The sequence below is a fragment of the Plutella xylostella genome, chromosome 23, assembly GCF_932276165.1.
Source record: "Plutella xylostella chromosome 23, ilPluXylo3.1, whole genome shotgun sequence".
Lineage (NCBI taxonomy): Eukaryota > Metazoa > Arthropoda > Insecta > Lepidoptera > Plutellidae > Plutella > Plutella xylostella.
In genome coordinates, this window is record NC_064003.1 from 8,572,403 (window position 1) to 8,587,321 (window position 14,919).

Consider the following 14,919-nt stretch of genomic DNA (forward strand, 5'->3'; position numbering starts at 1 on the left):
GCTACCAATGACAATAAAATCCAGCCTTGGAAACTTAGTTATTGTTATATTGGTGACCCCGACGTGATATGCACAAGCAATACTGACTTCACTACAGCATAAACCGAAGACCCTCACATTGGTGACCCCGACATGTGATATGAACGGGCGATTAAAACTGATAGGGCTAGGGTCTCGTTCCAATGAAGGAAGTGTTTTAGACCTAGTCCACTACGCTGGTCTAGGACGAGTTGGTGGACACTGTAGCACGCACTTAACACTTTTATGTAACTACTAGTGATGTAACGAATGTGTGTTTTTGGACATTCGCGAATGCGAATGCGAATGCGAATATCTGATATCGATATTCGCGAATGCGAATGCGAATATTCGGTTTGTGTTCAAATTTGACGTCATTTGTATGGTTTCGTGGCAGTCTTGTTCTGAACGAGGTACGTTCCGTTCTAGGCGCATTCCGAATGAGACTAGCCAATACTAGTCGCAGTTTTTTTTGAAGTACTTACACTTTATTTAGCTCCGTAACTGTTACGACACATTGCGACTATGTGCGGTTTCTGAGGGCGACTTACACGAAACATTTAAACGTAAGGTACGTGCGCCTTGTAAGGCCCATTTTTTGCAATAATTAAATAAATAAAAAAATTGAAACAATGTAAGAAAATAAACTTGATTAGGTACTATATTCTCCATTTATTTTGAAATATTAATCAACAAATAAATCATCAGATTAAATCAAGCTTCTTTACGGAAACAATCAATCATTTTCGAAAACCTCTAATGTGGCCTTAGGAACATAGGCACTTATCATGGCCCGATATTAATCAAGTTATTTATAAATTCTATCAGAACAAAAACCATGTTTTTACGTAAAACTTAAACAAAAATATGAGCTTCTTTGTTAATTAATCAATTACTATTGATTTTTTGGGCGTTAATAGTATGGTGGCTTAGCAAAACTAAATCTACATTCAATACAAAAGTCTGTAATGATATTAAAATAATAAAAATGTTTTTCTATTATTCTAACAATTATTTAGAATAAAAAACAATGCTTCAAGTTTTGGTGGGCTTTATTAGGTTTATAAAAAAATATTTTTGAATTTTTGTTTATTTTATAAGTATTTAAACTGGAAAGTAGGTACTTAAGAGACCGTAACTACGCTTAAAGTTTAATTTCAGTGTTTGAAAATAACATAATAATAAAAAATATAGCCGAAATTCTATCTTTCATGTTCCAAAGAAACTATTATATTGTATAGTCCTGTAAGGCCCGGGCCATCTTGGTAACGCGTGTGGTGGGCCTTCATATGAACTTTTCACGATGACAAGACCTAATGAAATTAATTGAAAAACAAAAAAGAATACAACCAACGCTTAGCTTCTTCAGAATGCCCTTGAACCTACGAAAGTCTGTATCGAAAAAAAAAATAGTTTGTTATTTTAAAGAAATACTACTAAAAAGTTTGTAAACATTAGGTTGTAAATCGTAGGCCATTTTTTCTATGGCACTAACCAAACATTAGAGTGAAATTTCAACTTATCCGGGCGTTTAGAAGATTCAAATTTTGTATGTGGGCCATTTTAGGAATAGGGCCATCTTTGGCGCACGTACCTTATTTAAAACTATGGCTGTCTTGATGTGACACTATATTGTGAAAATACACTTTTTGATTGCTTAAAGAAGCTATTTATGTTTAGGTCTTATGAAACTATTAACTACCTATATCTAAAGTTTCATTTTCCAAAGTAAATAAATATGATAAAGTAAGACTGTTAATTTGATTAAGAGAGTAACTTGTAATATAAAAAAGTTACTTATCGACGAATGGATTTTGACTTTGCTAACCTTTGTTAATCATTATTTGCAAATAGTTTTTTCTAAAAAGTACCTACTGATATTCGCAAAACATTCGCACCAAATTTTGCGAATGCGAATATCCAAAAAAGTGCGAATATTCGCGAATGCGAATGCGAATGCGAATATTCGTTACATCACTAGTAACTACGTACCACTTGTACATCGACCCTGGGGTAGGCGCCCGCCAGCGCCACCAGCGAGCGCAGGAAGTAGTCCTCGCTGGCGGCCGAGTGCTGCCACCAGCTGATCAGCATCTTCACCTTCACCTTGTTCTCGAGAGCCGCCTTGCGAATCGCGTCGTCTATTTTTGGCCAGAACCTGTAAGGGCAAAATGTAATTTGAGTAAAATGACAAAATTCTTGGGTGAAGCGGAGTCTGACGGAGTAGAATATCGAGAAGGTATGGGTAATTATGAGATAGAATATGATAGCGGACTAGTTAAAACGCAAGAGGGAAAATATAGAATAGATACTCGTACAATGCAGGAGAGAAAAGATACATGATCACAGGATGAGACCTACCATTGTTATACTTATTTATTAAAGAAGCGTTCTAGTGTCACACTGTTGGTCAACTACTTGTACTGTTTTTAATATACATGCATACATAATGCTCACGACTGTAATCCCCGAAGGGGTAGTCAGAGGTGACTCGCAAGGGAGTCACCGGCTTTTCCCTGTACATTAACGCTTAACGACAGCTCCCGAAGCAGCAACCGGGACCCACGGCTTAACGTGCCGTCCGAATCACGGAAGAGTCCAGAAAAGAACCACTTACGTTCACTGAAGCCAGCTCGACTACGGAAGCTTCAACTGTTTGTAACAATATGGACGAAAAACGATAAGTGATCATTTCTTTATTGACAATATGCTGGAAATGATTTTTAAAAATAAAAAACCGACTTCAAAAAACCACTAAAATGTAAGAAATAATTTAAGGTTTACACAAATTATATGTGACAGTACAAATATACCTAAGCAGGAACTGTTATTTATATAATTTGTGTAAACCTTAAATTATTTCTTACATTTTAGTGGTTTTTTGAAGTCGGTTTTTTATTTTTTTTAATAACTATTTTTTTCAATTATAAAGCTGAAACTCACTCTAGTTTAGGCGCGAATTCGAGTGCGGGCGCGTAGTCCATGACAGAGATGTAGACAAACTGCTCGGCTCCCTCGATGTTGGACACTATGGCGTCGTGTATTTATTGAAGAAATGCAAGTAGCTAGCTGTGTTCTGATGTCCCACTGCTGGTCAAACAGTAGCATCTACTCTAATATACCTACTAGGCCAGATCTGGCTTTCTTTAACAATCAACATAATAATACCTAATATGTGATAACTCCTACACCCAAAAAAAACACTTCAATTATGCGTGTTTTGAAACTATACAAAGCCAGAACGCACCCATAGTGTGCTAGCACTGTATAGTTTCAAGATAAAAAAATATACATATTTTACTTTAAAATATACACGATTGGTGCGTAATGGCCTTTTAGGTATACTTTCAAGTAAACCATGGCTCCATTTTAATTTTTTGAAACTATACGCGAGCAGTCCCTTTGCGTTCTAGCCTTGTATACTTTCAAAAGACGCTTCAATTATATAAACCCTACACTCACTCTAGTTTAGGCGCGAATTCGAGCGCGGGCGCGTAGTCCATGACGGAGATGTAGACGAACTGCTCGGCGCCCTCGATGATGGACACTATGGCGTCATCGTCGTTGGTGCGGCCTTTAGGGCTGAAGGGCGGTGGGGAACTCTGCGGAAGAAATAGATTCAAATAAAAAAAGTGAACACTCAAATTGTTTTAACTGTCATGATGTACTGAACAACTTTCCGAAAAAAAAATACACTATTTATACATTGGCGAAGTTTCATCATGATCAGTTTTCATTAAGTAGACTATCAAACATTGCGTGTTATATAAATAACTAAGTTATTGACAAAATATTTGTCTTCCAAATATTTCAGTAGCTACCTAATGGTCAAGTAGATTTTTTCATAAATCAAAGAAAAGATCATTGAAATATTTTATGTAATAGTTGTTGGTATTTTTCCATTATAACGAAAAGAAAAATCATGTAAGAAATGCCAATTAAAACTTCTTGCTCACGCAAAGTTCATTAATTGGGTTACAGAGTGAGACTTTATCAGTCATAGAACCGAAGACAAGCAAAAATAAAACTGTATTTCAACTCAAACTTTAAGTGACTTTTATACAACGGCGATGCCGTTACGTTCGAAGCAATTAGGCCTCTTAATTAAGCGATAGGCACATACATACTACTTATACATTTCAGTGGATTTATTATTTATCTACCTTAATTTCAATGCCATTAGATTGAATATCGAGCAGCTACTAGCAAAGCCATTTCATATTGATAGATAGCTTCACTATAAATATTGTCCTTCAATACGGCTGGGGTTAGTTTTATTACCCCTTGGCGAGGCAAACCTTTCACAGGGTTAACCTAATTTATGTTTTGTCAACAGACATGTCAGCATGTGACTAATTGCTGGGTTAGAGCAAGCTAAAGTTATTTAGGTAAAACCAGCTTTATTGAGGTTGAGTCAACAAAAGGTAGCTTTTAACCAAATGGTGAAACTGTGATGAGCGGATAGGCGGAACGGATGTCCGTCTAAGAGAACTGCTAACGTTAGCAATTTAGAATTACAATGTGATTTCATATATTGGAACATCGATAACACTTTTCCATAAGTCCCGCGACACAAACAACACACAAATTGAACTCCCAAGACCTAAGAAAAATTTAAGTATCTGATAACAAATATCTTCCCCGGTCGTGAATCCAACCCGGGACCGAGGATCTTGTCGCCACCGGTCATCAACACATCAACTTCATGGTCCTACCTGGGGTACCATGGTTCGGACTTGGATGTAGCATACCTTTCACCACTAGACCACAGATGCAGGCTAAACTACCACTAAAAAACTACACACCTTACTTAAATAACGTACGCATTTGTTGCACAATCGTGCCTGTCAGCCGTAGGGGCGGCGCGTGCCGGTAATCGGCCATCAAAGTCGAAACAAACGATCATGTCATTGTACAGCCATTATTGATGACCCTCCGTTGTTCCCTGAACAGCCGGCCGCTCATTGTTTGAGTATGAAGCAGCCACTTTTAGTGTTAGGGTGCGTTTCCAGAGTTGGCAGTTGCCACCAGAGGTTTGCGGTGCGAAGAATGAAGAAATATGTGTGACATTCACCTACACTTACGACTTACGAATGTTCACGCTCAATGATTAAAATAATTACTAATGCCTTTATTAGGGTATAATGCCAGAAAACTTTTGGATGTACCTACCTATCACTTATCCTACGGACCTAACTGTATAAATTTCTGTATGATACATTGTACTGTAGGTAGTACACATACATACATTCTGGAGATGGAAACCAAAAGGAAGCTATGAAAAATTTAACAATAATGATCTTTCTTTCTTGCAGCGCTTTCCCATTTATGCTCATCGAGAAACAGAGAGCGCGTTCGATACATAATACACGCATTTCACGATACATGTCTTTCAGTGCTTCAATATTGAGACCGAGACTTTTACTTAGCTATAATATTTCACTGCTGAAACAGTTTATTTACACACGTTTCAATATCTTACAGAGGCTTGTCAACCTGAATAAATAAAGTAGGATACCTACGCATAATATTATGTTACGTTTAATGGAAATGTACCGTAAAGTGGGACCTATAGCTGTTAATGTTTATTTTATGAAATCCATATTCCTACTTACCTAGAGTTATGTTTGGTTCTAAGTATTTCTACAAATGACTAGCACGTTACCAACATCGCGAAGTCGTAAAGACAGCGCGATACCACACACGCGCCCTTGACATATGAAAAATACCGCCATTACCGGCCTCACAGCAGCTGAAATATTGCAATACACCTACTAATTTCAGCATTTTTATTGGTTTCTGATTATGTTGGTAAGGCGTGATTTAAATACGTTACTACATTTAGAAATTAAAGGTACTTATGAGTCGGTAGTACGGTAGGACTGGTCCACCGATTTAAAGTCGCTCAGCGTACTATGGAGAGAGCTATGCTTGGGGTTTCTCTGATGGATCGTATCAAAAATGAGGTTATCCGTCAGAGGACTAAGGTTACCGACATAGCTGTCAAAATATGCAAGCTGAAGTGGCAGTGGGCTGGTCATATCTGCCGAAGAACCGATAACCGTTGGGGTAGACGAGTTCTCGAGTGGAGACCACGAACAGGCAAACGCAGCGTGGGACGCCCTCCTGCCCGCTGGACTGACGACCTTAGGCGGGTGGCGGGTAGTGGTTGGATGAGGAAGGCCGAGGGCCGAGTGTTGTGGCGCTCCTTGGGAGAGGCCTATGTCCAGCAGTGGATGATTATTGGCTGATGATGATGATGACTTATGAGTCGGCTAATATGGAATACCTTACCTAGAATTTACTATACATGAGTTTATCACTATTTTTCGATATAAAACTCAGGTATAAAGCTATAAAGTAGAATTAATTGAGAAATCAACAAAATATGTAACAGGCAAAAGTCTGAAGAAGGGACTGTGTATCTTTTTATTGGCAATTGATGCAGAACTTTTTAGATACCGTAAGGTCGATAGTTCAATAAGTGCTTACCTAAACTTGTAAGAGTTCGGATGAGTAGCCTGAAGTACATGAAATTCGAACACAGAGACTTAAATACAGTTAAGTACTGTATTTGGAACTGATTGCCAACTGGAGACATAGCCTTATTGACGATTCGTGTCATGAGTTTGACAAGGTACAAAAGTGTACAGTTACTAATGAATCTGGACGTACATTTCTACACAACTAAGGTTTCTATACGACCAAGACCAGGTAGAAAGTGTAACAGTTACATAGGCCCATAGGAAGCCCGAAGACCACCCTAATTGGGCGCTCCAGCCTTGACCAGATAACCAGCGTGCCTTGACCTACCTCACTAAAATATTCAAATCCGTTTCGGGTATGTCTGCGATGGCTTCATCCGACTTGGGGAAGGAGGGCACGGTTTGGTAGGTCATTAGCGGATTATGTTACCGGGAAGCCATACATACTTTACTCCTATTAGGTATACAGAATAAATATTAACTTAAAAAAAAAACAAACGTAAGTGGGATCAGCCGTTTGGGAGCTACGCTCACACAGACAGGTACAGATACACAGACACGTTAAACTTATAACATCCTTCTATTTCCTTCGGGAAAAATATGGAACCGTAACAATTCAAAAAATGATTTTCCACAGTTATTTATGTATCTAAAGCGGGACTCGAAGGAAAAGCCATGTGTTACCTTTCGTATTATGAACATGTACCTTTATGAAGTAAAATTTCAAAGCACTGAGTAAGTAATGAAAATGTATTTTACCTCGACCTTCACAACCCCTAAATTCTTTCAAAAGCTCCAACTATTAAGCTAATGTATTCTGATTTTTGACCTTGCCCTTAGGAGAACAATTTAGCTGAACTGAGTGTAGGTAATTTGCCAGCATGGGTATAGGTAGTTAGAGCTACATTCCCAACAGTAAAAAGAAAACATTTTCGTTTGAAAATGTTCCATTCCACAGTAATGAGCATAAATTGCTTGAAAGGAAATAAGCCTGTTAGCGAACAAATAGCCTAAAAGTATTTCCATTTCATCAAGCAGATATGAAAACGCCTATTAATTAACATAACATAAATGAATAAGTTTAAATTGATTATTGAATATTTAATTGGGTTACCATTATCATTAATTGTATTCTATAAATTGATAAAGGTTTGTCTCGTTTATTTTTTTCCGATTTACAAGTTTTTTTTACAGTTTTAAATAATTGGCCCACAGAATATCATGATATCTACCATTCATCCTATATATTTCTTATAAATTATCAAACAGAAAGAAAGAAAGAAACACGCACTCACGCCTTGTACTAATGTACTCCCTTGCGGGGTATAAATTATCATTCTAGGTTAATTAACTTATTTTTTCAGTTTCTAAGATTTTTTTAAATATAAAGCTTGACATAGGGTCAGACGGTTGTAATAAAGAATCTAGGTCCACTAACTAACCTATCCAGCTAGATCTAAGGTATAAAATGCGAGCATGGCGTGACCTTGCCCTCGGACACTGATGACACTACAAGCTACCAAGGAAGTAGCTACAGTCAGTACTATCACCCTTAGTCATTTATCGAGGTTGTTTGTCTGTGTCGGCATAGGTAGGTACTGAGCTCATTATACCGTTAACAAACAAGACCACACGTGAGGAAAATTGACATGTGATCGAAGTGCATGCATTGTACTCTTTACTAACATACGAGAGAAGCCACTTCAAGTGACGTATCATCTATTAATTATAAATATTATGTGCATATAAATCCGGGGTAGTAGTCAGCGACTGACGCTGATCAGACTGGCCATCACGCTGAAAGCTTGGTCAAGTGGCCAATGCTTTCACAGTGGTACTTTAATCCTAGCGTACTTCTAGTGTTGTTACCGATACTCTAAATAGATCAATCCAAAGTTTCAGGGCATTTTATTGTTAATCGTCTAATTAAATTTTTAATTAATATTATTATAATTTTATGTCTCAGTTGCGTATTTGTATAGGTTGATCCGTTTCGGATCTAGCTACATGATTAATTATGGCAGTCATACTACAACTTGTAGTCTACAACATCAAAATGATAAAACCCTTTTTTCGGTCGGCGATTAATTAAAAATAACTCACGAGGTACTAAAGTGAATTTATACTTATATTATAGAGCAATAACAATGCAGCTTGCAGCTGAGGTTACGAAAATGTCTGCCGTCGTCGTCGTTTAACAAAAGATAAAATGTCAGCACACTATTATACACTATACAGGGTGATGCGATGCCTCGCTGTCTAGGGACCATTAAAGTGGCACCGTACGGTTTTACCGCCACTATAAAGTGTCATAATAACATTTTCAAGGTAACTCGTTTCAGTTTATAACCATAGATAGGTACGAGGGATGATGTTATAGTTATAAAGCATAGTTACGGCAACTTTCAGGCCAATAAAACATTACTGAAATATTCTCAACAGATTCTTTTTAATTATAATGATTTGAAAGCTGAACAGAACAAAAGATTTATAATTGAATTTGATCGTAAAACGCTTTTTTCCCGGCACTCCCAAATCCATTTCCTTTGTACCTATTCATCTATAACAACAACATTCAGTTATATCTCTACTATAATCTGTAACACACCCTGTAAGCTAACTTTTAGCGTTATGGCGTAGAAAATGGCGGTTAGCTGGAAAGTGGCTTTAAAAGCATTAGACGGCGTGGCTGGGCGCAGGCACTTCTGTATATTGCTGGGAACACTGGGGAACGATGGCTTGTAACGTGCACACTAGGGCATGCAATACCGCAATACCGGTATCCGTAATACCGGGATCCCGGACAAAATTTCCGCTTTTTTCAAAACCGGTATTGAAAGTTAATACCGGTATTGAAGTAATACCGGAATCGGACTTTTTTAGGCTATAAATAAAGCGATTAAGATTTAGTTAGCCTTGTGTTCCTATATACTGTGAAAGCGCACTTGTTCCCAACCGTTTAATGCGGTTTTCGGCTGCTAGAAATCTACTGTTGACCATGCGTAAACGGACACCGGGTGTAAAAAAATAATTTATTCTAAAATTTTAACTCTAAAACTTAATTCCTGTAAACATCTACAACAAAGTACAGAATATGATTACATTTTCTTGTTTTATTTTGACGTATACGACCTTTAAACACAGTATATGCCATTTATTACAAGGAAGTCTAATACCGGTATTAATACCGGAATCCCGGTATTGAGTTGTAATACCGGAACTCAATACCGGTATTGAAAATGGTTCCGGTATTGCATGCCCTAGTGCACACTGTAGAGGTACAGTCATGTGCAATAAATAATAAAATAACATGTGTACTTTTTAACCCCCGACGAAAAATAGAGGTGAATATAATATATTTATATTAATATATTATATAAATGTTCAGCGGTTCAAAATTTATACGATTTTTAGTGTTGAATGACGGGGGTTTTTAACGTTCTTTGGTTAGGTTAGGTTATCTTCCTTGCAGAATCTAGTATTTAATTTCAGTTCCGCCAGAAACAGCGCTTTTAATTAACTTCTAGACTGTTGGTAATAGGTATTAGGAGGTAAGTAGGTTCTATGAATATAGAATTAGCATTACGAATAAAGATAAGTACCAGTTTTAAACAGAAGTTATGTATTTTTTTCAACTGACGGACATATTTAGTTGTCATGTAGTTAGACAAACGTTTTTAACATATTGGACATACCTAACGAGCGGCACTCTCTACCTTTCCCTTACTGTACCTAAGTTAGGTATATCGTGCATAGCAGACTAGTTAATTGTCTATGTCTAATAGGTTTGTTGTTCTTGCAGCTACATAAATAACGTATTGTTTAGATTGGTTAAGTTTATTACCGTGGCCCTTTGTTCTTACTAAGAAGTTACTTGCAACTGGATCGATGCTCGGTTGATACATAAATGTAGCTGTGTCTTTCAGATAGAAGTCTAATTATGAGAGCCAGATAATAATATGAATGCCTACTTAATTAAACATTTGTTTATTTAAATCAAAGTGAGATTCAACATTATTATGTAAATATTTCAAGTTTACGCGAAATCTAATTGATGGCACGAATAGTTGTTTGTAAGAATACGCAAACCTTTATCAAAATTTACACGCGGCATCGTGTTTGCTTTTATTAACTGTATTTTATTATTTGTATTGCTTAGGGCCTGTTTCACAATGTCTGGATAATGTCTAGGTGCCTGTGAGATAAAAGACATGCTATCACTGTCTAAAACATAATGACAGAGGAACTCTTTTATTTTAATATTAAATATATATATTTTTTACAGACATTGTGAAACAGGCTCTTAAAGTAAGGATCTACGTGTGATGTGAGTGAAGTATCTGGGCCTCGATCACGAGTGCCATCTACTCAAATCGCTAGCGAAATTCGATAGCAATTGGTATGACACGTGACTACGTCGGCGCTGTTCTTTTTCCATTATGTTTGTGTAGTATCGTACAACGATAGCGTATTGCCACGTTAGGCCGTGATAGGCCCTCTGATCTCTTACCGTAATATACACTCCGTAGGTCTCGTTCCCGTGGCTGAAGTTGGCCGGGTGGTGCATGTTGATGTCCGTGGCCAGCTCGTCGGGCCAGCTGTCCGGGACGGCCGCGTCCGGCGCGCCGAGGCTCCAGTACACCTGCGTACAAGGGATAAATATAATAAATATATGAGAAGTAGAGTAGATGGGTGAAACAATATATTGTTGGGGGTAATCAAAATAAAGTAATCTTCTTGGTCCAAATAATTTAAAACTGTTTTATATCCATAAAATTTATTAAGATAACCTGTCTAAATTTTTTGGTTTACTAAACATTTTTTTTCTTCTTCGTAGTGTGCTAGGAGCTTGTAGCTTCAGAGTTTGTCACCGTGGTGAAACGATTAACCAGCAGATTTATATAAGTTGCCAGTCACTATTTTTACGTAATTGATACCTAATTCGAGGAGTATCTACTTACACACAATGGCTTTAATGGTAAGTATACAATTACTGAGACCTAAAAGACACTACATAATAATTCATTTCTTATTTCATTTAAGTGTTAGTAGGACCCGGGTAGTGCTTGAACTCACACAGTATTGGCAAATCTGAAAGACCGCTTTGACTGTGTCAACTGTCCATGAAATATAGCAGGGCGGCTACCCAAGGACCATCGAATCACAAAACGCCTTAAAAACTTTCTAAACTTTTAATTGTAACCAAACTCTGAACTAGCAAAAAAACTTACGTCAACTGTTTACAGTAGAAAACATCCACATGTAACAATCGAGAATATTCAACCGGTGGAAAGGTACACATATCCAGTCATGCGTAACGTGATAAAACGTTTTGAATAACTGTAAGAAAGCTCATCGTAGATACCGCATTACACATATTACTAGCGTAAGGACAGGCCCAACCGCTCTAGAAAATGACACCCTCGCGTTGGCCCTAAAATCAATAAAAAATAAATCTGTCATAATTTGTATAAATTAGGGCCAGCGCGCGGGTGAACTTAAAACTTTTATTAAAACTTCAAACTTTCTGACGGGCGTATCCTTACTTTTGAATCATTGAGATACCGCCTTTCTCTTATGTTTACATTCCAAGGATCTTAGCGGTGTTTAGATTTGTTATTGTTGTTCTTGTTCTCCAACATTACAATTTGGAAAAATTGTGCAAAAACACGTGTGTACGCCCAATTAGTTGCGTACTGTTTTAAAATCGAAGCGTATCTGCGGAGTATTGTTTTAAAATCGTAGTAGTATAGATTTCCCCGATGGTTCCTAGATTGGAATATTTATGTAAAATTTACGATAACTTCACCATGATTCCTTTATATTTACTTTACGACTATTAAATTAGTTTCTAGACAAAGACGGTGAAAGCCCGTGCTAGTTACTGGAATTATAACAATGTTTCGTTAGGATGTTTACTTTACATAGCGGTGTAAGTATGAATATTTGTGGCGGTTTTGTTTAGTTTTAGTGCTTTCCATCAAATATGTAGAGTGTAGTGCGCAACTATATTGAATGATAAAGAAAAGACCGAAGCATTTTTTAATCAACTTTACCTGTTGAAAGTATATTTTTATTCGATCGATGTGTGAATATGTCCCTCGGTCAGAGAGCTAAAATGATGTTTAAGATAATATGATACTTCCCTATAAATCATCAAATATACTAAAAAAGTTAACGATCGTTACTTTCAATATTACAATTTACAGACGAAAGTTATCCTCTTTGCATGGACCAAAGTTTATTTTCAGCTATTCAAACAGCATTATTAAATTTACTCAAAGTTTAAGATAGCGGCCTTCATAAACTTTGAAATGAAATTTCCTGTCCAACAGCTCTAGATTCAACTAACGATTGTACTGGGTTGTTCCACAAATTTCACAGCTCGCTATCCATTATCAAAGAAATTGTAATATTAAAGTTTACATTCATAAGTATATCAAGTTCCCATACATAATGAAATTAATAATCAATTGCGCTATAAATAGCTCAGTGCCACATGCATGGAACAGAAGGACGATCGCTATGTCCTTTGTTTGTTGGTTAATTAGTTGATGACATGACATGAAAGCATTTTATGGCTAACTTCGGCATCCGACTGTCATCAGTTTAGTACGACCTTCTAAGTTTATAACCGCCAATAAACTTACACTCGTCCTTCTCCTCAACTCTTAACTCGCCTAGAGTCACACTAGATATGTAGCACAAAATGTGTTAGCGTGCGGAAGGAAACAACTTTCTTTCAGAAGCGGTTTACTACACGTTACCAAATACCTGTGCATATTTTATGCAGTTATTCAGCTAGACTAGCTAGGTACTTTAAATTAAAATACTTATACTAGAAGAGTGACGTACTTATAACATAACATATACTACTCTTATCTGTCTAGCTTTAGTGTTTGTCTAAGAAGAAGTACTAAGAAAAAATCTACAATCTTGACCGTATGATGTAGGCATACATGATATCGAGCGCTACCATCGCATCAAATAACAAGGCCTAATCGAAGCGTGACCTGGATTCACTAAATTGCAACTCACATTTATAATCTAGAGAAGACAACATAAAACGCTTTTATGCAATATCAAATTTTTGAGCTATTTCAGGTACCGTCAACGTCTGCTGTAGAAGCGATAGTCAACTTGCGATCTCTATTATTACGTCATAAGGATGAAAATGTAACTGCAAGTTTAGTGTAAGTGAATGTTATTAAACTAGTTGCAGCCGCGATTGTACAGCGGAAGCTAAGGAACTTGGAAAGCTGTTGCCATGACCCATTTGTATGCCGTCGAATGAAATTTCACTGATATTTTACCTTCAACGCTTCCGCTAAGGAAATGCATAGTGCCTCGTAATGCTTGGGGTAAATTTTGGCCCGCCTAACGTTGTGTTTAGCGGCAAATAGTAGGTTTACGTGACTGGGCATATTATTCCGAGCTTATGAATACGATGTAGGTACGAAAAGTTTACTAACAACAATGAAAGCTAACAAAAGCTAAAAAATAACGATACTATCTATAACGTAATACTTTTTTCCAGCGCAGTTAATGCTTTAGGGATCCTCATGAGTAAACTAAAATAACTTCGACGTTGTTTACTCTGGGTGCGTGACGGTGGCATTTTCAATTTGATGTCTCGCTGTTCCATGTGTGTTTGTGTTTATCCGACCAGAGGAAGATAAATGGGACTGGAAAGTGGTTGGATAAATAAGGTTCTGTCCAAATATTAGAACACATTCGCTGCCTTCAAAGGAATTGCTACAGCAACATACGAGTAAAGGGGATGTCTAAAAGAGAGAGTGAAACAATATATGTGAGAAAATCAAGTTCACTTTACATTTGTCTGTAGATTGTGACTTCAAAGCCGAGTCCGTATTAGTGCAACGAAAAAAACTATTTTTTCTGCCCCAAAAGTGTAGTACTATCAATAATACAAGTAGCAGGGTCAATGCCGAGTAGTGATGGCTTGTCCTCGTATCAGCAACGCTATATATAGCCGGCTAATGCATGTGGATAATTAAATATGCATTTTATGTTTCGCCGCGTGTGGCTGTGTCATTGTCAACTTTATTTAGGTCGAGCTCATTGATCTGTTCGGACATGATTATGGGATAATGATCCCTTCATTAGACTGTAAATGGACAGTGGTATTGTAAAATGATCCGTCGATACACTTGTACAGTGCACGGCCCGCTAATCACAGCGCTCATCACATCTCATATCGCCACATAGTGGCGTTCAAATCAGTTAAATAACATTTATCTTCGTAGATAAAGTTGGAGGAGAATAATTGACTCCAGGGTTTCAAAATCAAAAATCAAAAAAATCAAAAATGTATTTATTGTTACAAACAAATCATTAACAAAAATGGCAAGGGCCCTTGTACTAGGTGGTAACCTGTATTACTAGGTACCCCGCT

General features: G+C 37.2%; 1 protein-coding gene across 1 annotated transcript in view; it reads right to left on the bottom strand.

Annotated features, from left to right (window-relative positions):
• Window positions 1–14,919, bottom strand: part of LOC105392236 (5'-3' exonuclease PLD3) — a 29,412-nt gene that overhangs the window by 1,470 nt on the left and 13,023 nt on the right. Inside the window, exons 8-10 of the mRNA XM_038113500.2 lie at window positions 11,014–11,145; window positions 3,481–3,620; window positions 2,011–2,176 (exon numbers count right to left, since the gene is read on the bottom strand). Coding sequence (XP_037969428.2) covers window positions 2,011–2,176; window positions 3,481–3,620; window positions 11,014–11,145 — 438 coding nt within the window. The remainder of the gene's footprint in view (window positions 1–2,010; window positions 2,177–3,480; window positions 3,621–11,013; window positions 11,146–14,919) is intronic.